Here is a 26802-nt window from a genome sequence, read left to right on the forward strand (position 1 = left end):
ATATAAAGGCTTATAATTTTTTATCCAAGGCCAGGTGTTTGTTAGTTAGTTGTCTCTTACTAATTTCTTAGTTACATAGCAGGTAATGGAAATGTATTTAATAGTCTATCTGATAATGTCTTTTTTAATTTAAAATTTACTTAGTTAACATAGGGTGATACAGGTTTCTGGAGTAGAATTTGGTGATTCATCACTTACATACAGCACTCAGTGCTCATCACAAGTGCCCTCTTTGTTAAGAAAGTTTTTTTTTTTTTAAAGATTTTATTCATTTACTTGAGAGAGAGAGAGATAGTGAGAGACAGCACAAATGGAGAGGAGAGAGAGAAGCAGGCTCCCCACTGAGCAAGGAGCCTGATGAGGGGGTCGATCCCAGGACCCTGAGCCAAAGTCAGATGCCTAACTGACTGAGCCACCCAGGTACCCCCACTATGTTTTTTTAAAGATTTATTTATTTGAGAGAGAGAGAGAGACAGAGCACATGTGTGCACGGGGTTTGGGAGGGAGGTGGGGGAGAAGGAAAGGAGGAGAGAGAGAATTTCCAGTATATTCCCTGCTGCGGGAGGAGCCTGACATGGGACTTAATCCCATTACCCTAAGATCATGACCCGAGTTGAAATCAAGAGTCAGGTGTTCAAACAACTGAGCCACCCAGGCACCCCACAAGTGCCCTCTTTATCACACATCGCCCATCTAGCCCATGCCCACCTCCCTCCCTCCATCAACCCTCAGTTTGTTCTCTAACGTTAAGAGTCTCTTACGGTTTGTTTCTCTCTCCCCACCCCCCACTTCCCATATGTTCATCTGTTTTCTTTCTTGAATTCCACATATGAGTGAGATCATATGGTATTTGTCTTTCTCTGACTCATTTCACTTAACGTAATATACTCTGGCTCCATCCATGTTGCAAATGGTAATAAGAGTTCATTCTTTTTGATCACTGTGTGATATTCCATTGTGTGTGTGATATTCCACACACACACACATCTTCTTTATCCATTCATCAGTTGATAATGTCTTAATAATCTAAGGATTAGATACCTATCACCCAGGAACTCTGGACCTGGAACTTTGAATAATACCTGAAACAAAGGTCTGTCAAAGCTCCTCTTCCCAGATCTCCTGGTCCCAGATCAAGGCAGATGATGGAAGAAGGGAGAATACATGAGGACAAACTAGATGCTTTCTCTCTAAGAACTGCAGAGTTCTGGGGAGTGAGTACCCCGCCTGCTTAGAGACTGTATGGATAAGGATTCAGAGCACCTCAACACAAGAAAACCTAGAGAGTACAAGAGTCTAAGGTCAAACTGTTCAAATTTATGTTTTCCTCTTAAGGGATAAAACCAATTTACATATGCCATCATTCAAAGAAACTTTTGGAGCCACAAACTCAATGGGCACTCTTCTGAGTACTTTGAAAACTATTTAAAACTAACACTGCCCAAGTGATCAATGTGGATTCTGGCCTGTCTAAATAAATCTCCTGCTTAAGTCCCAAGTACAAATGAAATAACGTAGTCTATTAGAACAAATCCTATAGGACCATGATCCTACAGGATCAGAAGCATCAATATCACCTGGGAATTTCTTAGAAATGCAAATTCTCAGGACCCACCACAGACCTGCTAAATAAAAACTCAGAGAGTAGAGTCCAGCACTGTGTGCTTTAACAAATTCTGCAGGTAATTCAGATTCACCTTCTAGTAAGAGACCCCCGGCTCTAGAATAGAGGTTCTATAGTTTGAGCATTGGAATCTTTAAAAATACATTCTTGCCTGAGTTCCTCCCCTGAAGATGCCAGCTGGGTGACTTTCAGACATCTGCGTGTTTCAAAAGCTCTATGGGAGCAATTCTGATGTGCGTATAAAGTTAAGAATTGAAGAACCACCATATGAGTATTCATTCACCTAACAAATATCTACGTGCCTATGATTTTCCAGGCATTGTTAGGTGAAAAAAACAGCCAACCTCTCTGTCCTCATTTGGAAGAGAGAGAGTGAGAAAGCTCCTGTTGTACTTCTGATCATCTCCTGTTTGTCTGATTTGGTTGGACCTTGCTTCATATAATTGATAGGTTCCTGAACTCTGGGCATAAGAGTATAATTGTTAAGAGCAACAGCCCTAGGGTAAGATATATCTAGGTCAGAATGCCAGTTCTGCTGGGGCGCCTGGGTGGCTCAGTGGGTTAAAGCTGCTGCCTTCGGCTCAGGTCATGATCTCAGGGTCCTGGGATCGAGTCCCACATCGGGCTCTCTGCTCAGCAGGAAGCCTGCTTCCTCCTCTCTCTCTCTCTCTGCCTGCCTCTCCATCTACTTGTGATCTCTCTCTGTCAAATAAATAAATGAAAAAAAATCTTAAAAAAAAAAAAAAGGAATCCCAGTTCTGCCATTTGAGATTTTAGGAAGCTACATCTTAGCACTGGTAAATCAGTAAATTAACATCTTAGTAAATTAGTAAGTTAACATCTTAGTATCCATTTTATCACATATAAAACCAGGATAATAATATGCAGCCTTCACATAAGCATCATGAATAGTAAATGAGACAATACATGTAAAGTACTTAGGAAAGTGCCTGGCACATGGTTAACTATAAGTGATAGGCTTTATTTAAGTTACTAATCTTATTATTTTTGTTATGAATAAGGCACAAATGGAATTTAATAAACTGAGTCAAATTAAAGCATGATATAAAAGTTATTATTCCCAAGATCATGAAGCACATTGTTTCCCAAATGTTTTCCTGGTACACTGGCATGAATGAAAAAAGGACTCTAGGCAGCACGGCAGCAGGAGACTCAATTCTGTCTGGCTTCACTCAATCCCTGAGGCCTGTACAGAAAAACCTGGACCATACTAAACTCATTTATGATAAACTGTTTGGAGGCTCTACTTGGTAAGTACTTCATAAATGTAAATCGGCACCATTTCACTTATCAGATAATATATCTAGATGTTGCTAAAGAGTGCTTTCCTGGGTGCCTGGGTGGCTCAGTGGGTTAAACCTCCACCTTTGGCTCAGGTCATGATCTCAGGGTCCTGGGATCAAGTCCCACATTGAGCTCTCCACTCAGCAGGGAGCCTGCTCCCCACCCCCACTCTCTCTCTGTGCCTCTCTGCCTACTTGTGATCTCTCTCTGTCAAATAAATAAATAAATAAATAACATTTTTTAAAAAAGAGTGCTTTTCTTTTAAATTAAAAAATAACTTGTATTTATGACAAAAATAATTTTTGTTAATTTTATTTTTAAAAAATAGCTTCCACACTCAGCATGGGCGTTCAAGGTGTCACCTTATAAAAATAATTTTCAAAGTAATTGTAATAAATTTGGGAAAGACAAGGACAAAGAAATAGTACAAAACTATCAAGAAGCAATCTGGGGGCATCTAGGTGGTTCAGTGGGTTAAGCCTCTACCTTCCGCTCAGGTCATGATCTCAGGATCCTGAAATCAAGCCCCACATCAGGCTCTCTGCTCAGCAGGAAGACTGCTTCTCTCCCTTCCTCCCTCCCCACCTGCCTCGCCGTCTACTTGCAATCTCTTTCTCTCTGTCAAATAAGTAAATAAAATCTTTAAAATAAAATAAAAGAAAGAAGCAATTTGGTATTTGTACTTCTGGTCTTTGTTCCCTTACTCACATAAATGTACATTTATTTAACAAATACATAATGAATATTTCTCCAAGACATTTAATATTCTGTAATAATGGTCTTCAGGTTTTTTTGTTTGTTTGTTTTTTAAAGCAGCAGAATGCTTTCCTACTCAGAAGATTAAAAGCTTACAAAATTTGGGGGTGCCTGGCTGGCTCAGTCAGAGGACCATGAGACTCTTGATCTCAGAGTTGTGAATTCGAGCCCCACATTAGGTGTAGAGATTACTTAAATAAAAATAAGCTAAAAACAAAACAAAACTTAAAAAATCCTCGATGCTTAAACCAGAGAACTGATAAAACCAGAGTTGCTCTGACTGAAGCAGCAGTGTGGAAGCCAGGGTCCTACTCTGTTTTCTCCTCTCAAAAAGCCTTGAAAGTTTCTTCAGAGACCTGAGGGTATGTTCCCATGAAGTGCAGTAAAAACTACTGAGCTTTGGCGCACCTGGGTGGCTCAGTGGGTTAAAGCCTCTGCCTTCAGCTCAGGTCATGATCCCAGGGTCCTGGAATAGAGCCCCGAGTCGGGCTCTCTGCTCAGCAGGAAGCCTGCTTCCCTTCCTCTCTCTCTCTGCCTGCCTCTCTGCCTACTTGTGATCTCTGTCTATCAAATAAATAAATAAAATCTTAAAAAAAAAACCCCAAACTACTGAGCTCTGATGTAATATAATTTAGCTTTGTAGCTTTTTGACTAGGAATGAAAACCATAGTACAGTATGCACAAGAAAGGGTATATGGTGAAAACCATCTCCCTCTTTCTTATGTCCTTCAGCCACCCAATTTCCCACTTTAGAAATTACCATGGTTACTAGCTTACATATTCCTCCAGGCATAATCTATGCATTCTGAAGAGTATTACTCTAAATACACACAGTGGGACTGTGCTACTTTATTTGATTTCCTGATCTCTGATCTGTACTGGTTCTGTGGTTTCCTGGGTGTGAGACACAGCTGTGTAATGTTATTTATTTATTTATTTATTTTATTAATTTTTTATTTTTTATAAACATATATTTTTATCCCCAGGGGTACAGGTCTGTGAATCACCGGGTTTACACACTTCACAGCACTCATTTCCTTTCCAACTTGTGCTGGCCTCAGAGGAGCAGTGCCTCCAGTGGATATGTTTGGTATTGTTCTGGAGTCAACACAGAGGCCTACAATGGCTTCCAACAATTTAAAAAAAAAATTTTTTTTTTTTATAAACATGTATTTTTATCCCCAGGGGTACAGGTCTGTGAATCACACTTCACAGCACTCACAAAAGCACATACCCTCCCCAATGTCCATAATCCCACCCCCCTTCTCCTAACCCTCCTCCCCCCAGTAACCCTCAGTTTGTTTTGTGAGATTAGGAGTCACTTATGGTTTGTCTCCCTCCCAATCCCATCTTGTTTCATTGATTCTTCTCCTACACACTTAAGCCCCCATGTTGCATCACCACTTCCTCATATCAGGGAGATCATATGATAGTTGTCTTTCTCTGCTTGACTTATTTCACTAAGCATGATACGCTCTAGTTCCATCCACGTTGTCGCAAATGGCAAGATTTCATTTCTTTTGATGGCTGCATAGTATTCCATTGTGTATATATACCACATCTTCTTGATCCATTCATCTGTTGATGGACATCTAGGTTCTTTCCATAGTTTGGCTATTGTAGACATTGCTGCTATAAACATTCGGGTGCATGTGCCCCTTCGGATCACTACATTTGTATCTTTAGGGTAAATACCCAGTAGTGCAATTGCTGGGTCATAGGGCAGTTCTATTTTCAACATTTTGAGGAACCTCCATGCTGTCTTCCAGAGTGGTTGCACCAGCTTGCATTCCCACCAACAGTGTAGGAGGGTTCCCCTTTCTCCGCATCCTCGCCAGCATCTGTCATTTCCTGACTTGTTGATTTTAGCCATTCTGACTGGTGTGAGGTGATATCTCATTGTGGTTTTGATTTGTATTTCCCTGATGCCGAGTGATATGGAGCACTTTTTCATGTGTCTGTTGGCCATCTGGATGTCTTCTTTGCAGAAATGTCTGTTATGTCCTCTGCCCATTTCTTGATTGGATTATTTGTTCTTTGGGTGTTGAGTTTGCTAAGTTCTTTATAGATTTTGGACACTAGTCCTTTATCTGATAGGTCGTTTGCAAATATCTTCTCCCATTCTGTCAGTTGTCTTTTGATTTTGTTAACGGTTTCCTTTGCTGTGCAAAGCTTTTGATCTTGATGAAATCCCAATAGTTCATTTTTGCCCTTGCTTCCCTTGCCTTTGGCGATGTTCCTAGGAAGATGTTGCTGTGGCAGCTTCCAACAATTTTACAAGCATCTAGTATTTTAAATTTCCTTTCTGAGAAATACTGCACAATTTTAAAAGGATGAACAGTGTTATACTAAGGATATAACATTTTTCCCCACAATTAATCCCTTACTATTTCTGTTTTCAACTTTCACTGTTACAAATAATGCTATTTTAATAGTCTTTTAGTTACAAGTCACAGGAAGAAAGCTCTGGTTGACTTAAATAGAAAGGAAATTAAATGATAGGCTATTGGGTATATTGTAAGATTTAGAAAACACACAGGCACTAAAGTTACATGGCCAGGACCAATACCAATTCATACACTACTATACAGATCTGATGAAAAAACCAGCGGGCACCATATGCCACAGCTTGAACTTACACTGTGAGTTTGGATGCCAGCTGCAGCTGTCTCTAATTGTCCAAAGAAGAGAGGTTGGGATCTCCTTACTCCTCTACCCTTACTTTTTTTTTTTTTAATATATATATTTGTTTATTTTACCCTTATTTTCTACTCCTTACTTACCAGCTTCAGAGTGGAAGCCTGGAATATGTATACTGGGTTGTGAAGCTTAGGTCTCATGACTATATCTTAGACACAATGAAAACTGGGCAGCAATTCTCAGGTACTACGGGGGAGGGCCACCTTATATGCTTGGGAACTCAGCAGACATAGGATATGCTCAATGGTAAAACTTGTGCTCATTATAGCTATACCAAAAATATTATTCTAGTTCCTTGGGATAAATTTCCAGTAATAATAATTTGGGTAAAAAGATAAGAACATTTTAAAGATTTTTGACTGACAACTGACAAAATTCCTCATCAGAAAAAAAATATTTTAAACTGATTTATCCTCCCAGAAAAACTTTCTCCATGCCTTTACCAAAACTGGATTATCTCATTAAAAAATCTTTACCATTTTGACAGCTAAAAATAATATTCTTAAAGATTGCATTTCTTTTATTACTAGTATGATTAAAGACCTTTACATGTGCTTATTGGCCATGCGTATCTATATTTTTTTGAATTGTCACTGTGTACCTTTTACCCATTTTTCTATTGGGGGAGGTTTGTGTTTTTCTTACTGACTTATAAGGCTCTTTACCAATAATAAAGATGTTAACATTTGATCACTGTATGTTGAAAATAAATATTCCAATTTGCTGTTTATCTGAACTTAGTTTTGTCATAAAGAATGTTTTCATTTTTATTGGATGAAATCTGTCAAACTTTCCTTGAGTGTATCTGAGTTTTGTGTCAGACTTAGAAGGATTTTCCACTTCATGATTTTAAAAGTATTCTTTTAAATTTACTTTTGGTACTTCCATAGATTTCACATTTAAACTCATGATATAAAATTGATTGTGGGATAAGGTATAAGGGAGGGATTTATTAGATTTTTTTTCAAAATGAAGTTGCCATTCATACTCATCTTTTTATTAATTATTCTTATCCTCTAAACATTTTTTACTGGAGGTTTTTATCTTTTACTCAACGATTTAGAAGGGTTCTCTCATAAATATAGCAAAGGGTTAATTCACTTTGTTAGTATTTTTTCCAGTTTATCCACTGCCTTTCATTTTGCTGTTTTTTTTTTTTTAATGTATGGAAGTGAAACAATTTTATGTAGTCTAATGATTTTTTTCTTTGTAGTTTTATTTTTTTGTCCCTTCCCTTGATTGTTTAATAAGTTCTTATTCCAAAATGAGATGGGGTAGCTATACATTTGTACCCAACCCTTTGTATTTATTTTTTCCTGAATTATCACTGTGTGTAGTAATTTTAGGGTTTTGTAATTCACTAGCAAATCATTTGGAATTTATTTTGGCATATGATGAGAGCCAGAAGCTAAATTTACCATCCCCCCTCCTTTAATAGGTTATTGAAAAATTCACCTTTCTCTACTGGCTTGAAATGGTATCTTTATCGTAACTAAATACAGGACATATTCCCCGGTTTCCTACTCTAATTGATAATTTTGTCAGGCATTGTGCCATATTATATGGTTTTGAGTATTGTAGCTTTATAGTAGGATTAAAATATAAAATTATAGATCCCTAAAGACTAAAACAAATGAGGGTATTACATTTAGATTACCTATGGAATCTTAAAGCTCTATAATTGTATCTTATTTTTTGCTTTTGTTTTGATCTATAAATTTTATAAACTTGATTTTTAATTTCTTTTTTCTGTTTTATTCAAGAAACACAACTTGTCTACAGTCATTTGTAGAATATCATAAAGCATACCCATACATATCATAAAACATGCCCATAAAAAACACAAGGTATAAGAATTTGTCCTAATGCTTTCTGTACTTTAAAGAAAATGCATTTCCTGGTAAATTGTGGAATGTGCACTTATATAATCTTTTGCTCACAAAACTCCCCCAAGAAACTTCTACAAAGAAACTACTTTTTGATGAGAAAAAAGGGGGGGAACCAAAAATCTCAAGGTCAGGAAAAACTTGTCCACTCAGTAAAACTTGTTTGAAAGACAACCTCTATTTGAAAAGCACCTGTCTTAGAAAGATCACTTCTTTGAACCCAGCCTGGGTGGTCTGCTCAAGGAGCTTTCCCTGTAATTTAAAACTCAAATGACTAGAAGCACTTTTAAACATCAAACAGAAAGCCCCAGATTTTAAAAGTATCTTCTGAGAAGACATTAAAATCTTACTGTCCATTCTGTCAAAAGTACACTGTGGCTGGGCTGAGATAAGGGCTTTGTGTCCCAAAAGATCACAACTACATGAATGAGTCTTACGTCAGGAAGTCTTCTCACTGAAGACCTTGCCTCTGAAAAACAGAGGACAGAAAAGGAATCACAAAACTGGGTATTTCGGCAATAAGTACAGTAACACATTTAGATACAAAAAGGACAGTGGTAGAAAACAAGTGTAGTACAACTCAGACATTAAGATTAGTACTTATATATGATGAAAGAGTTAAACAGAAAAGCCCCAGGTGGTTGTAGCCTAAGAGGATTTGATAATATAACTTAGGAAGTACATAGTTTACTTTATATCCTTATGCAGTTTGCAGTGGTTAAGACTTTCGGAAAATACTGTTCACCAAAATCCACCGTCTTACACCTGTGTCAAGACAGCAGACATTTAAAAACAACTGCCATGGGCATTTTAAAACTGGAGCCCCAGCACATATTGTAACTTACCAAATTCCTTTGGTTTGCATTAAGCATTTAATAAATGATATGTAATCACACACACAGGGGAGAGTGAATGACTACGTTTCTGCAGAGCAAAATTCTGTGCCAAGTAGGCACAGCAAGTCCCAGAGTCCCATCAAGAGAGCTGCAAAGAACAACTTGGAATTTTCATCAATTACTCTTTTACCCTGATGTAGATAAGTGTGGAAAAGTGACAGATCCTCAGAAAACACAGATAATGGTTAGCAAATGACACAGAATTAGCCTGACGCAGGGCCTGATCTCACGACCCTTAGATCATGACCTAAGCCGAACCCAAGAGTCAGTTGTTTAACTGACTGAGCCACCCAGGCACCCCTAAGGTAATTTATTTCAATAGTATTAAAAAGAGCTATCTGAAACTAAGGAGATCCAACTGCAGGTAGAATTCTAATGCCCTGGGGCGCATGGGTGGCTCACTGGGTTAAAGCCTCTGCCTTCCACTCAGGTCATGATCCCAGAGTCCTGGGATCGAGCCCTGCGTTGGGCTCTCTGCTCAGCGGGGAGACTGCCTCCCTCTCTCTCTGCCTGCCTCTCTGCCTATTTGTGATCTCTGCCTGTCAAATGCCTTAACTGGACTCACCAAGTGAGTGGCTGCCCACAGAATGAAGCCTGTAACCTAGGTCTGGCCTTGCACAGAGTGGCCCACCTGAGAACCACAGGTGCCAATTCTTGAGGCAGAAAACGGAGATTCCTGTCGAACCACTGAGAACTCTATTCCATTACACGATTACTCTAAGTTACTTCTGGATGAGGTACTTTTTTTTTTTTCTTTAAAGATATTTATTTATTTATTCAAGAGAGAGAGAGATAGCAAGAGAGAGCACAAGTGGTGGGGAGAAGGAGAAGCAGGCTCCCTGCCGAGCAGGGAGCCCAATGCAGGGCTTGATCCAGGACCCCAGGATCCCGGCCCAAGCCAATGGCATACGCTTTACCAACTGAGCCACCCCAGCACCCCTCTTCTAGATAAGGTCCTTGCCTGATTCCTCCTCTTTGGAGCCATCACAGTATATGGTACCAAGTTGGCTGAGCACAGAGATGTCTAATGAAGGGGCAACTGTCTTCCTTGTTTCAAGCAGAATATATAAGAATATACAACTATGGACTATATTAACACCTTAGTTACCTACACTTTCTACTATTCTATTTTTAAAACAGTCACCAGAATGAGTAGAAGTAGGAATCATGCACCTACTTAAAGATAAAATATCTTATGAATGCATAGTGATATTTCAAATTCAAAACAGGATTAAGGGATTTTTTCCTCTTTAATCTCTTCTATATAATCATAGCTCTCTATCTTTTCTTTGGCACTGAAAATCTTGGCCCTCATAGGCATCAAGGATGACAGAAATAGAGTATCTGTTAGGTACTCATTTGTATTATGCTACAACACACAAGAGTTTCGGAAACACAATATTAATAGTACCACCACTAATTATAATTACTAAAAACAGTTAAAACATATTTTGGCATATGCTGTATGCATTCCTCACCTCTAATGAGGTTATATTAGCTACACTATCAGATTATCAGCTACACTATGGTCATTTCCTAACATACATTCCCTCTTAATCTGTTTTCTTTCAGCAGTATTTATTGCCATGACCCATGCTGCCTGACCCAGTGATGGGCATAAGGGAAATGGTAAAAGTCAGTCTCTACCACCTAGTCTCCTGGGGAAGCCTCAAAAGGCACAGAAGTTTCCTGCTGAGAGACAGTCTGCAGATGGCCACAAGATGGAGGTCAGGGAAAGCTCCCTGAAGAAGGTCTAACCAGACCCTGGGAGCCCTGAAAGGTCATGTGTGTCTGGGTCCACTTGCAGGACAGAGGCTGATGGGAGGTCCTATGTGAAGCAGTACCACGTAATCCATAAGAACATGAGGTGGTGCCCACCAACTTTTTTCAAGGTGTTGATCCTGGAGGAGGCAGCAGGCAGGCAGAGTGAACTCCATTCCCCATGTGATGACTGATGTATGTATGGATTATTCAATTTTGACATTCTTGTGTCCACAGAAAAGGTGAACTTGTGACAGAATTTGGGAAGGCTTTTTTTGTAGTGGGTAAGGGTACATGTGGATCAGCATGAGCCACGGATGAAGAGGAAACGTGGCACTGTGAAGACTAGTCTAAACTCATACTGCCTTTCTTGCTCTTGCTCCATCTGTCTGATGCCACAACATGTGGGATGGGTGGGGCTAGTGAGGGAGCCAACATTCAGGAACAGCAAATCTCAGCTCAAGATGGGGGTTCTTCAAGGGACGTTAATAATGCTGTTGACCAAATTATCTTCACTGTGGAGATATATATGATATAGGCTCTACACTTCAGTTTGCATTAAAACTCAATGTAATCATCACAGAGGATTCTGCACTGCTTATCACAGTCTACCACATATTTTGACAAAACCAAAATTAATTTTTTAAAAAATTTATTTATTTGACAGAAAGAGATCACAAGTAGGCAGAGAGGCAGGCAGAGGGAGAGGAAGGGAAGCAGGCTCCTGGGTGAGCAGAAAGACCGATGTGGGGCTCGATCCCAGGACCCTGGGATCATGACCTGAGCTGAAGGCAGAGGGTTTAACCCACTGAGCCACCCAGGTGGCCCCCAAAATTAATTTTTAAATTAAACTATTTTCCTTATTAAAATGATGCCCAGAGCAAGGAGTAAGAAACCTTCAACTAGATGTATTATTGCAAGGGTTTCTTTTTTTAATTGGTCAATTTGGTACAATAAGAATTGGCAATTTAATTATTCCACAGAGACATATTCTAATTTTAGATGGGAAAATCATATATATCTTAAGTACCGACCTAATTAAACTTTCTTCATTTCCTAAAATTAACCTCCCACTGAGAAGGTGTTATGTTTCAAAGATTAGAATAATACATTTAAAAATGTAGGGTGGGCATCAAATTAAAACATTAATTCTAAAGTCTAGGGCTAACTCTGTCTTGTCTAGTAACAAGACAGTTACCATTAGCCAGTCTTCAGATATGTTCGTAAGAAGGATCTGGTTATGTAATTTTAAATTCACAATTAAACATGTGGGCCCTGGAGAAGACCCCAGGTGGTTTGCAGTGTTAAACAGCAGATTAAAGTCTACAAAACTAATTTCTTTACTTTAATCTTATTAGTGGTACAACAGCTGTCAACTGTAACCATCTCTGTGCAGCCTTTGAGACACAAACAAAATGTCTCAATATGTCAAATGGAGAAGAGTATTTATCAATCACTATGGCTAATTTGCAAAACAATTTTTTACCTTTATTGTCTTAGGGAAAGTTATTTACTTTTATTAAACCTTGATCTAAAAATAGATATTTAGAATTATACTAAGAATCCTGCTTAGAAATAAGGAGTTACTAACAATGGGCTGTCTTCCAGATTTCACTTACAGTGGCAAATACCATCTTTTTTTTTTTAAGATTTTATTTATTTATTTGACAGAGAGAGAGATCACAAGTAGGCAGAGAGGAAGGCAGAGAGAGAGAGAGAGAGGGGGAAACAGGCTCCCCGCTGAGCAGAGAGCCTGATGTGGGGCTCGATCCCAGGACCCTGAGATCATGATCTGAGCCAAAAGCAGCGGCTTAATCCACTGAGCCACTCAGGCACCCACAAATACCATCTTATTAACACTTCCTGAGGGCTATCATGTAGTGGACACAGGAGGTAGCATGTGGTTTCCAACTTCAGAATATCTCTATCAGTTACTGATGGCAAGTAAACACTATGAGAAATTTACTCCATGTGTGCCACCTGATTTAAGTTCTGAAAAGGGTGTTTAAGGAAACAAAGAAATGTTAGGTTTCTTTTTTCAACTTCATTGCTAGATCTTTCCTGAGCATTTACTCTTATACATACATATCGCTTTAAGTGGTTTTGGTTACTGTTTCCCAATTTCTGTTAGATCAGTTCCTCTTGTCCCTCTTTGACTCCTAGGTGGGGAAAATGATTCCGCAAGCATTTCCTATACCTACACCAACAACCACCAAAACTCCTAAATTAAAAATCCCAAACCTATCAAACAACATCTTCCCTACCAAAAGTCAAAAGCTAAACAACAAACATGTAACAATAACAACAAAAAAACCTCCAGCAACTCACAGGAATAATGACAGTAATTTTTTCTAAGATATCAATGAAATGGTGCTTTATTTTTATTAAAATAGTAAGAGCTAAGTGTTCATGTAGCAGAAACAATAAGGCAATAAGGTATAGAAAAATGGACACCAGACCAGGATGCTCATTTCTGGCTGCCCATTTGAGGATTGATGATAAATCATTTAGTCTTTTTAAGCCTCAGTTTCTTCATGTATACAAGTGATAATATTGGTGAAGATATGCCAAAGACTGTTAAATAAGTCTAATATATTTATAAAGCAGCTTTACTGCTCTTGTATTTCTGAAAATGCCAAGTGTTTTGCAGGGGGTTAGAGTACTCCTTTCCAAAAGTTCTCCCTCTCTTGTTCACCTTCTAGCCATGTGGATAAAGCAAGTGCCAAGTACCTGGCAATAAAAGTGTGTTAAATGACTGAATTCCTCTTTGTATTTGGTAAGATAGTAGCAGCAATTAATAGATGAGTGAATAAAACTGATTATGACTTTTTTCTCCCCCAAATGTGAAAGAAATAAGGAATAAATACATATTACTCTTCACAGAATTGCCATTTGCCCAATTTGCTCATACCTAGATACTTCCGATATTATTCTAATGACATTAGGACATTTTTGGTCTAATAATACAAATGTTTATAGCTCCCTAAGCACATCCTATTATTTCAGGCCTCCATGATCTTGCACATGCTGTGCTCTCGGCTCACTTATGAGGATTTGTTAATTTGGCAAACTCTGAATCTTTTTAAAAACTGAGTTCACATGTTATCACCTTCAGGTGTCCTCCTCTGGCAGTTAATTACTCTATCCTTTGTGCTATTTATGTACTTAGTGCATACTTCTACAGTTTTACTTAGCACACTGTACTGAATTACATCATTCCCTGTTCAGCTCACCCCCTAACACAAGTGAGCCTCCCGAGGATATGGACAATGTCTTATTTATTTCTACAACTCTACTGCCCAGCACATAGTTCACAATCGGGATTATATAAATTCTTTAGGTGAAACATAGAAATGTGTAATGACATATTTGGTTTTGAAAACAACTGGGAACACATGTATCTAATGGGTGTTTAACGTCATTTAATGACCCAAAGAATGTCACATACCTTGCAGTGGGCAGGACAATCCTGCATTCTGCCCCAAATGCCACTGGTGTCCTGTGCTAAAGCATGGCAATTCACAAAGCCCCTTTATACATATTAGCATTTCATTATCACAGTGACCCTGTAAGATAGGCATCTTTCCCCCATTTCCTAGATGAAAAATACTATAGCTAGTAAGGTTTTAAGAGACAGGTCTCACACCAAGTACTGGCAACGCTGGTATCTGAACCCTAATGCTCTTACACCAAGTCCCAGTTGACTTTAATCTGTTAGTGCATTATATTCCCTCTTTTCTAATTCGATATACAGGTATTTCTGGCTTGAGTTCCAAAACAAACCAAGTGGGAAGGTGACTACGTTTACAGAAATGAATTTTCACCTAAGTACATTACAAGTTAGACTGTGGTAGTATTTGTAAAATATGATATAATCTTCATCCTCTGTAGGTGTTTTTCAAGAATTCAAGCCACAGAAGGTGACAAGAGAGTTGCAAAGTTAGGAAAGTGCTACATAATTTATCATTCTGAAAGTGCTGAAGCGTGTTTTCAACAAGACTGCTGTGTTACACTGTCTAGAACACCAAAGGACTTGACTACAACTCCCCACTGATTGTTTAATGCTTTGACACTTTGCCCATAGAAATTCATCGTTGACTTGAAGAAAATTAATAAGAAAATTGGATTCACTTAGTAGAAATTAACTTTACCATCATCTTTGCTAGAATACATCATTTTGAAACGTGAGAGATTTGTATTTACCTTAACTCAAATGCCAGTGCAGAGAACTATCCATATGCATCTTGATTTTCAGTAAAGCAATTGAACTGAATCAATAGCTAGACTTGGTGAAAATAATTCAGGAGAAGGTAATAGTGTAAAGAAAACAGAGCCTCAGATAAGTTGTGAGTACTGTCCCAGGAGTGATTTAACATTGATAGTCTAGTTAAAGATTTTCTTGAGTAGATAGGTAACCAAAAATGTTTGACAAAACATTACTTGAGAGCTTTCTACTTAGGAAGCAAAAGCCTTAATGTAGACTGAACTATGAAAACAAAATTTTGAAACTGCTAATTTTATTAGAAAATGTGAATCCAGCACCTAAAGATGCAATTTTGGTAAAATCACCATCCCCTCCAGAATGAAGTCTTACATTTCTTAGTGGATGAGAGAGAGAGAGAGAGAGAGAGAGAGAAGAAGAGACAATGCAATGCTCCGAAGCTTGCATCACCTGCTTGAGTATGCCATGCTCTGGGGTAGATGTCGAATAATATGGACATACTGCTTGGTTTCCCCTGAGAGAAACAAAACTGCAATCCCAAGAAAGGTTGCCCTGAAAAGATACAAGCCAGTGCTTTTAGTTCTTCTGTTACATATTATAAAATGACTTAACTAATGGAGAACAAATTGTCTTTTACAAATGTTCCCTCTCCTAGCAATTGAAACTGTGCCCTTAAAGGCATATTATTCTGTTCTTAAAAGTGTAATGAAGCTTTATCTTGGAGCACAGGATTAACATTCTGAGCTGCATCACACTGCCAGGACTTGAGCGGGGGCAGGATAGCTGCTCCTGCAATCTTCTCACCTTCTGAACACTGCAGCCTCATCATCTCAACTGGCAACTGGTTTCCAATTTCAGAAAATAACTGGTGAAATGATTGAGTTTCTCAAGAACAAAGTTATCTTTATTAAAAAGTTGGAATATGGCCCATTATGATCCAGTTTGAGAGAGGAGGGTCTAAAGAAATAGATATTTCAGTTGTTTATAAATATAAGACAATGTTACTGGGATTCAAACTAAGTCCTAATTATCAAGTTAATGCTGAGGTAACCAACCAGGGACCCAAGGGTCACCAAGAAAGTTAACACTTAAGAGCTATTAAAAAAAAATATGAGCAGTACTGTTATTTGTTCTTAAAGACCAATACATAATACATTCTCTTATCTTTGATTCTGAAGATAAGCTCCATACTCTAGAGTATATTACTTAAGTGTGTTTGCCTTAGAAACCAGGGATAATAGCAAGTTTAATCTACATTATTTTCTACACAGATTCTCCAAGTTAGGGTTAGTAGAGAAAAGGGAAGTTCAGCCTGTAGAAACATTTAATGTTCACAATGAACTATACCCTAGAGAACCTGCAGAGCGTGCTTTCTCTCTATTTCTACTTTATACTGTGGCCATTCATTCATTCATTCATTATTGATTTGATTCTTTGTTTTAGAAAAACAAAGGAAGTCACAAGGAAGGTTCTATAACATAGTCAAGTATTTTCAAGCCAATCAAGAGTTTAGGAAATCTTCAATATTGGGGCGACTGGGTGGCTCAGTCGGTTAAGTGTCTCTTGATTTCAGCTCAGGTCATGATCTCAGGGTCCTGGGATCCAGCCCTGTGTCAGGCTCCTCACTCAGACTCTAGGAGTCTGCTGGAGGGTTCTCTCTCTCACTCTCCCACTGCCCCTCCCCTCAAGCTTGGGTGCGAGCACACACTCTCTCTCCCAAATAAATAAATAAATCTTGAAAAAACGTTTACCATTTTTTATTTAAAAGTATTAGGCTCTTTTGGTTTGAAGGGACAGAAATTCACTAAGAATATTTCAAGTAAAAAGAGGCATTTGCTATAAGGTTACTGGGAACTTCCCACGAATCCAGGAGAATATGAACTCCTAGACCTCAGGAGGGCAGGAACAATGCCAGCTCTGTAGACTGGACCCACTCTCATTTCCATCTCCCTTCTCTCTCCTGAAACAGTTCTGTTCTCCCTTTTTCCCAAATGGCCTTTTGTTGGCCCTGCTAAACTGAGAGCCCTGTAATGGCCATCCCAGAAGTTACTCTACATGATTTTTCAAATTCAAATACACTAGAAAAAAATGAGTTGGAGCTATACAACTTTCCAACTGCAAATTCCTGAGAGAAGCCTGACTGGCTCAGTTTAACTTTCTGGGCTGAGTTTTAAGTCTGATATTGTTGGCTGGTCTATAGATTGGCTGCTGAATTCAAATGTCCACTTTTGGTTTAACCAGGTATGGCCACTGAGGGAGGCATCGCATGGCATAAGATGAGCTGCTAAGAAGAGGCCTGGGTGCAATGTTTAGAACAGGTGGTATTCACAACACCCAGAAAAACAAGGAGCCGACAAATATGAAGTGAATGTGACAAAGCAGCAAGAGAGATGAAAGGATAATAAGGAGGGAAACTCCTGGTAAAATTGGATGAACGGGGTCTGGACTGTGTTGCAAATTGAAGAGAAAGGCAAAGATGTAACAAATTTAACAAAATAAAACAACTACCCACTCCCACCAAAATGTAAAGTAAATAAGCCCCCAAAAGAACAGACAAGTGAGTCAAGAGACCAGAATAAGAAGTAAGCTATAGTACACACGAGGGGAGGCATTTCAGGAAACTACGTTTACAGATACTGGATATTTAGCAAAACAGTACTTTTATGACTAGTTAGTGTATACCACCAGAGTGCCAGCCGTGCAAAGGTACACAGCAGGCTACTACTAACGATATTTAAAGTTTAATCCATCTCACTGTCTATGACCCTAAGTTCCCTGTGGACAGGGTCTGTTTTGAATGGCTCCTAGATGTGGCAATTCCGTTCCCATGTCCACACATGCATACAACTGCTCCTAAGGGGACTGCCAAGAAAATAGTTTTTCTCCTGGTTATTAGGATTGGAAGCCCTAGATCATTCACCTGCTTCTGGAACACAACGGGATATCTCTTTGCCATTATAAGATGAACTCTACTAGTCTCTATGCTGAATAACAAGACCAAGAAAGGGAACAGAAGCCTTTAGGGACAAAACCTCAGTAATCATGGGAAAGCAATTCTGAATGCTCTCTTTGCCATTGGGAATGAATAAACATGCTTTCAAGAGGGATATCATGGCTCTTTCAGGTTGCAGTCATGGTCCAAATATGATTGCTGCCAACCCTCATTCTGGTAGTGGGCCATAGGCATGGCTGCTAGTGACTGTGAGGAGTGAGCAAGGTAATACAGGTGGAAGAGTGTCTGGCACGAGGACACACTTGGTAATGTTAATTAAGGTCTGTCTCCTCACCAATAGAAAGGATCCGGTAAATGCAATACTGCCAAGTGGGTTTCATTTTATTTTACACTTAGGAGAATAAATTTGTGATATCTTATAAATGATCTTCCTAGGAAGCAAAACTCCACCTCATATCCTTCTAAATTCATTCCCTTTTATTATTATATTCAGTGACTACTGTTTTACCTGAGAAAGACTGGTTTATTAGAGGAAAAGGTCTATACTATGAAGAAGCAAATAAGCAACTTAATTTGTTTGATCTGAATAAATAGGTAAACTTCATAAAGAACACAGCAGTCCGAAGGATCTGTTTTTCAACAAAGATTAAAATGGGGACAATCTTATATATACTGACATGCCCTGGTTCTAAAACTGTGATAAGGATGACCAAGAATTCAGTTCTAGCATTCCCATTTGGCTTTTTGAATAAGTAGCAGTACAGATACTTGACATAATTACAAGTACACAGAAATTTAAAGACAGAATTAAGAAAACTTAAAGTCTAGCTAAGAGAGTGGTCAATATCAAGAGGCCCCTATTTGGCTAAGTCCACAGAGTCAAATATTTAATGCAGTGGGTTCTTTTACTACTTTATTTCCATGTATGGGGAAAAGAATTTATTCACATATCCAAATGATATTTATTAAGATGCCATGGTGATTTATAATAAATAGTAATAATGTTTTTATAATAATAAAAGTAATACATTTACTATGGTTTTCAGTACCAAGAAATTACAGTCTGTCTGTACAGAGATGGGGAGATGACAGTACAACAGATGGAATACTTGGCAAGACAGCACATTAATAAGATGTTAAATGGAACTACTTCCTAATATTTGGGGCATCAGTGATTTAGACGAAGACGCAGGTATTCTACAGATCAACTTTAGGTCTGGCACAAAGTTTAAGAAAAAGACACTAAGTTAGAGGTCAAGTCAGAATCCAAAAACGATCTTGACAGGTGAGGCTAAAACTGACCAGGATGAAGACTGGGCCTAAGACAAAAAAACAAATGCCCAAGTAAAATGAGTATATTACAGCTCTTTAGAAGCCAAAGTGACACAGAGTGAGGGACTTAAAGCTCAGTAATTAAGTAGGGTCATGCAAAGTCCACCTCATAACAACTAAAACAAAACCCACCAATATGAGTTAAGTGTTTTTGTGGTACACGTACTTTGAATTCTCACAACAGCTAACAAGTCCTACACCACAGGGTAGTGTTACTGCTTAACCGAGGCTCCGTGAGAACACACAACTTGGCCCAAGGTCATATAACTAATCAGTGAAAAGCAGAGAATCTAAGCTCAGATGTGACTCCAGAGCCTGTGTATTTTCTTCTGTGCTATGCAGTCTGCATTGGTTCGTATCGATGAGACTACTTTTATATTAAAAAAAAATTGGGTCCAGAGGGACAAAGAAGGAAGACAAGCAAGGCTGACAGAGAAGAAATGGCAGCCTGGTGAGTACTCCAAGTGAAAACCTAGAGTGGCTTGGTGAGTTAACCATTTGGCCCCTTTGTTGTCTGTGAGTATCAAGAACTAAGGATACCAAGTAAGTAAGAGGCAACCTGGGAAGATTTAGCCCAGTGATTGCTTTTCATGGCCCCAAAGGTTTGCAGGTAACCATCTATTGCTGCCCGAAACGGTCTGGAGATGTGGAGTGCCACTGGGTGCCAACTCTCCCTTCTAGTATCATTGCTGCTCTGTAAATATATGATAAAAACACAACACAAAGCTTTGGTCACAGCAGATCTATTTTCTTATTTACATCACCCAGGGCATTCTCTATGCCCCAAGAAAATGACAGACCAACATTTATTTTCAAATATTAAAAGCTAAGTTAAACAACTATTATTAGCCTAAACCAAAAAAAAAAAAAAGGCTAGAATATTTATTCATTCTTTTGTACTTGTCTTCTGCAATTTAAGTTAGCAGTACATTAATAGGAGGCTTCTCCAAAGTATATACCACAGGAAATGAAAATCACCTTGTTTCAGGCTGATCTTTCTTGGCACCAAAAACAATTTTATTGGAGCACATTTGTTAAGAAGGTTGATTTTGGAATATCACATCTTAATAAAGTCCTCTCAAGAATTCAAGGATTCAAGCAGTTATATGGGCTTTTCTGGTTCTAACAAAGGCAAAACAACCCACCAACGATTTCAGAAAGGTTTCACAAACTTAAATTTTCAGAAGTGGGTATAATTCTCAATTTTACATTTAAAAAAAATCTGCTGGAAGCAAATATTCACTCCCAGTAAGTTACACAGCAAGAATTATAGGGAAACTGCTAAGGTACTACATAGAACAAAAAGGAAACGAGGCAGGGTGGTGAGAAAGGAGAAGCAGGGAGCTGGTCTCTCCACTGTCAGAGCTCAGGGCTGCAGGGCTGCAGGGGCAGTGAAATGCTAGGTCTCCAATCACAGGTGAGCCATATAGTAACTGTCTAGATGAGCCACACGGTGAATATTTCCCGATAATGACTGACACTTCTCAAAACCTCTGCTGTTTATTATTGAGAAAAATTAATGCAGGATAGTAAAAAACAAACAAACAAACAAATCAAAAAACAACAACAAACCCAGCCTCTCTGGGTAAGAGGGATGGGAGCTCATCAGGGTCAGAAGGGGAGGGCTTGGACAGGCTGAGAGCAAAGGAAGTCCCCAGGGACTATGGAAGTCTAAGGAGCAGGGCAGGGGGCGAGGGGTTGTGTACAACGGTAACTGGAAGGAATATAAGAAAGAACACTTTACGTTAAGCCACTGCTCATGCCTACCAGAGTGCTCTGAGTCTATACTAATTCTCACAGAGCTGGGGCATGTCTCCTGCCCCTTTCTGAGTAAGCAGCATAATACTCTCATAGTCTTAATCTGTTAGCTCCGAGAAATGAGGCTAACTTAGAAAGTAGAGTCATCATCTTGATCAATGCTCAGGAGAAGAGAATCTTAGAGCTGCTGCTTGATGCCCAATGACCCGAGTGGAGCCCCACTCCTCAAGCAGTGCCTGGCTGAACACACAAATCTATTGGTCTAAGGTGAGATGAAGAAACAAACTCTCAGTCCTGGCACTGTGGTCAGCCGGCCTGGACTCCCCGGATTCCAGGGCTCCTTGCCAACGTTGGTGTGCTAATTCTTGCTTAGGTCTTCTTAGGAACCATGGAAACCTCTTCTGTTCCCTAAATGATGGTACAGGTAAATACCAGAGCATGCTTTTTGCCACAATGACAAAAGTAGCTTTTGTGAAACAGGCATGTAGTTTGGCTTACCAGCCAGGGAACTCAGTGTCATGCGTGCGGAAACCTACCAGAAAACAAACAAACAAAGAAAGCAGAACAAAACAAAACAAGAAGCTGCAGGTACTTTTAAGATGAACAGTATGAATGATTAACAGTTATCGAAGCACTGTCCCAAAGAGTCAAAAGCCGGTTCCTTTCTTACCTCAAATTTATTGTTTCATTCTTTTCCTTCCCCTCTCTCTCCCAGTCAATTAACAAACACTGAGTGATGACAACATGCCCAACAGCATACTGTCAATAAATTCCATTTTGAAGAGGAACACCAACTCTCCCGGGTTAGAACCTGACTCAAAGGCTATCTATTCCTTCTTTTATTAATCTGCACTTTGTCAGCAGAGCAAAGGAACTCAAAGTAACTTCGGCATCAAACAGTTTGTACTTAGAAATGTCTCATTTCAAAAAGACAAAACTGTCTTAAGGCAGAGGCAAGACTATCACCTAGAAACCGTCAGCTCAGATTTATATAAAAAGAACTCTCACATGTATTTCACTTGATCCCCACAGTAGAGGTGAATATGATGACCCCTGTTTAAAGGAAACTGATGCAACAAGAATAAGGCACTTGCCCAAATTCTCCCAGCTAGGAACCAACAGAAGTAAAACAGAATCCAGGTTCATCCGACTCCAAAGCCAGTGCTCTTTTTATTTTGCCAAAATGTCTCTCAAGAGGAAAGATAACATATTCTTGGAATTTCTTTTCTATAGTATCCAGTGGACAAATAAAGTACTCACTTATGTTGGGCTAACTAAATATTTAGGTTTTCTCAGTGATATAAGTGAACTTTTATCAAAACTCACTTAAACTCTAAATAAGAGTCTCCGCAAAATATCCAGGAATTGTGTATGCTATGTCTCTGGAATGTAATACTTCTGAAATAAAGCTGTCTGCTACTATATCCCAGGTGGCCAGGGCTCACCGAGTGACTGAAGAGAAGGGGAAAGCAGATCTTGGGTGGAAATCTTACACAGGATTCTTATGACAAAGAGCAGTTTGCAGTTAAAGACCAAACTGCAGTTCAGTCCCCAGCTATTTGGCTGGGACTCTCCACTACGGCAGTCTTGGCTTCAGACTGCTCTTCCGTTAGTTAGGGATTTCTTCAAATTTCACAGCTCAGGCTTTTGTTAATGTACTTACCTCTTCTAGTACCCAACGCAGAAAGTAACCCTTCTGTTACTACTATTCAGCTCCATGCAATTTATGTAAGCAGTACAGCTGCCCAGGAGTTCATCCAGTCTCCTTGTTTTAGGATTCGAGAAGGTCACAGACCAAAGAGATTTCCTTTCTAAGGCTTTTTTGGCTCGATTTGAGTTTTGTAAGTGAAGTTGAGCTCCTCTGTTTTTCTCCCTAATGGGGGGGTGTAAGCTTTTGCTATGCAAGCCTGAATACATATACAATTTTCTTATGGTCCTCCATATGGAAACCATAGGGCAGAAATGACTCACAAATGAAACGTGAAAGACAGATTAAAAAACTATACTTACTTAGGAGGAATTCGTGAAGCTGTGTTCACATTTGTGGTTGGGACTACTACTTGAAGAATGTGTTCAAGGGCTGTTAATCCACCAGCAACTTGAAATGCAATCTGATCTGCTACATTCTAGACAGAAAAACAAACAGAAATCAGCCCAATTTCCCAGGCATAAAATTATCACCAAATAAAATATTTAGTGGTAGTGTCAAACATTGTGTTGATTCCATTATTCTGCAAATATTTATTGAATGTTTACCCAGTGCTAGGAACAGTAGGTCAAAACTGGTGAACACATAAGACAGAATCGCTGTCCTCCATGAAGCTTAAAATTTAGTGGATGAGAGCAACACCAGTCAAAAACCATAAATAAAATAATTTCAATTATGATAAGTACCTTAAAGAAAAAGGAAAGGTGCTCTATAAGAATAATGGGGAACCGACTACAGATTGGAGAAAGGGTCAGCACAGGCTTTTCTGGGAAAGTTGAGGCTTTGAAGCAGGCCAAAGAAAAGGGAAAGATTGAGCACTCTAAGCAGAGGACAAAATCTTTTCACACAGAATTTTTAGCAATACTTTAACGGACCACATCATTTTGTCATGTTAATTCCCACCTAACAAGACAAATGGACTGCCATAAAAACTTCCTGTCCTATTCCTTTTCAGTTGCAGAAGATAATCTAATATCTAACCATCCACATGTCTTTATTCACCACTTCAGCTATTTTAGGGAGGATATTAAGTTATCGTTTTAGAACTCAACCTATGATTCTTTCTGTAAATAATTTCTGGATTGTTTACAAATCTCATGAAGGGACCATCTCTGGGTTCTTTGCATTCCTGTGGCATGGGGAGAGGCCAGAGCCATTCTATGGTCCACTGTACTGTTGTTTTTTTTTTTTTTTTTTTTTTAAAGATTTTATTTATTTACTTGATGGAGAGAGATCACAAGTAGGCAGAGAGGCAGGCAGATGGCGGGGGGGTAGGTGGGGGGGAGCAGGCTCCTTGCAAAGCAGAGAGCCTGATGCGGGACTTGATGCCAGGACTCTGAGATCATGACCTGAGCTGAAGACAGAGGCTTAACCCACTGAACCACCCAGGCGCCCCACTGTACTGGTTTTTAACGCACACACAGAATCACTGCATCATATTCCGAAAAAAGTAGGCTAGCAACCTGTGATGGGCTACATTGTGTCTGTCTCCCTGCCCCCAAATTCTTAGGTTTAAGTCCAACCCCTAGTACCTCAGCATGTGACTGTTTTGAGGAGGTCTTTAAAGAAGCGATTTAGTTAAAATGAGACTGTTAGGGTAGGGCCCTAATCCGAATGACTGGTATCCTTCTAGGAGGAGGAAAAGACACCAGAGATCCAAGCGCATAGAGAGAAGGCTGTGTGAGGCAGAGAGAAACCTGCTATTTATAAACCAAGGAGAAACTGACCTCAGGAAAAACCAAACTTGCTAACATCTTGATCTCGGAATTCTAGCCTCCAGAATTGTAAGAAAATACATTTCTATTGTTTAAGTCGCTGGAGTCTGTGATACTTTGTTACGGCAGCCCCAGCACAAAAATGCACAACCCCCTTATTATGTCATCACCTTAGGTTTCTTCTAATAGTATTTTACAATTCATGAAGCCTTGAAATATCTTTGACATACTTAAGTATTTTTTGGGGGGGATACGGAGGGGAGGGATATGAATTATACACAGGCTCTGTCAAACATGTTTGCCTGATTCTTCTGATGTTCTAAGCACAGCGCTCTGCTTGATATGGACTACTGATTACTGACCGGCTCTAGTATAGGTCTAGACTCTGGTAGTATAGTGCCTTAGTCATTCAATTACCTACTACATGCACAATAAAATACAGTTTGAGACTATAATAGGTTTATTGTGAATCCTAGACAGGAACTCATATTTTGAGGACAGATAATTTTCTTTGCAATAAAACTAACAATTAAAAAATTGAAAAACCCAGATGTATTCAGTAATATGCAACCATAATGCTATTACCATTCTTTCTTCTTATGCTAGGATGTCAGTGTGATTAGAAAATGGTAATAAATTTTGAAGATTTTATTTACTTTATTTATTTGAGAGAGAGTGTGAGCATGAGCAGGTGGAGAAGAGGTGTGTGTGTGGGGGGAGATGGATAAGTAGACTCCATGCTAAGCATGGAGCCCAACATGGGGCTCAATCTCAGGACCCTGAGATCATGAACCCAGCTAAAACCAAGAGTCAGATGTCTGAACTCTTGGTTTTGGCTCAGGTCATGATCTCAGGTCTTGAAATCAAGCCCAGCCTAGGGTTCCAAGCCCAATGAGGAGTCTGCTAGAGTTTCTTTCTCTCTCTCCCGCAGGCCCCTCCTACCACTCACTCCCTCTCTCAAATAATAAATATTTTTTAAAAATTTGTATTAGCACATAACACAAAGAAAACGGCACTAATCATAACTGTGTAGCTAGATGCGGTATGACAAACTGAACATACCCTGTAACAACTCCAAAATAAAAAATGAATCTTTATAATATCCCATATCTTCGATACCCATCACATGAAGTCTCTCTCCTTCTTCCCCAAATGTAAAGAATCACAGACTCCCTTTGTCTTTTCAGTTCTATAAAAATGTAATCATACTTTACATATTCCATAGAATCTAGCTTTTCTTGCTCATTTTTTCCCCTAAGTTATCCTTACTGCTGTCTATACCAATATTTCATTCATTTTTTCCTTGTTAGAATATAGTATTCCTCTGTCTGATTATATACCTCAACTTATTTTTTTTAACAGAAGAATTTACTTTATTCTAGTGTCTTTTTTCCCTCCTCCCACATTAATTTCACTTTTAACATTATAGGCTGAAGATGATTACTATCTTATTATCTTACTCAGCTTACTTAAATGTTTCACTGCTAACTGACATTTGGATTGTTTCCACTTTCAGACTCTGGAAGATGCTGTTTTAAACATTTTGGTACAAGTATTTGTGCAAATGTGACATGCAGTTGTGCTGCACTTATGCTTAAAAGTGGAATTCCTGGGTCACACAGTATATATACATGTTCAATTTTACTAGCTATGGCCAAACAGCTTTCTAAGGCATTTGGAACAATTTGTGTACACAATACAGTGCAGTGATAATTTCAGTTATTCTACATTCACACCAAAATTGATTTTATCAGTTTTTTTTTACACTTCAGTCATGCTAATGGTGTGTGATGGCATTTCATTGAGGTTTTTATTTGCCTTTCCCTGATAATTAGTGGGATCGAACACCTTATGTTTACTGAGTAGTTTTTTAAATTGAGGCACACTTTACAATTGCATGAAAGGCTCAGATCTTAAGCATACCATTCAAATAAATTTGAGATGCTTATCAAGACCCAAACACTGGGGCGCCTGGGTGACTCAGTAGGTTATGCCGCTACCTTCAGCTCAGGTCATGATCTCAGGGTCCTGGGATCGAGTCCTGCATTGAGCTCTCTGCTCGGCAGGGAGCCTGTTTCCCTTCCTCTCTCTCTGCCTGCCTCTCTGCTTACTTGTGATCTCTCTCTGTCAAATAAATACATAAAATCTTTAAAAAAAAAAAAAGACCCAAACACTTCCATCACCTT

At 39.0% G+C, this 26802-nt stretch overlaps 1 protein-coding gene across 3 annotated transcripts in view; it reads right to left on the reverse strand.

The window, feature by feature from the left end:
* The window catches only part of SCAPER (S-phase cyclin A associated protein in the ER), a 508924-nt gene that overhangs the window by 143123 nt on the left and 338999 nt on the right, over window positions 1-26802 (reverse strand). For all 3 annotated transcript variants that reach the window (XM_013059415.2, XM_013059414.2, XM_013059413.2), the window contains one exon: window positions 23204-23319. In XM_013059415.2, coding sequence (XP_012914869.1) covers window positions 23204-23319 — 116 coding nt within the window. The remainder of the gene's footprint in view (window positions 1-23203; window positions 23320-26802) is intronic.

This window comes from Mustela putorius, unplaced genomic scaffold, assembly GCF_011764305.1.
Source record: "Mustela putorius furo isolate JIRA1106 unplaced genomic scaffold, ASM1176430v1.1 tig00003972_pilon_pilon_pilon, whole genome shotgun sequence".
Classification (NCBI taxonomy): Eukaryota; Metazoa; Chordata; class Mammalia; order Carnivora; family Mustelidae; genus Mustela; species Mustela putorius.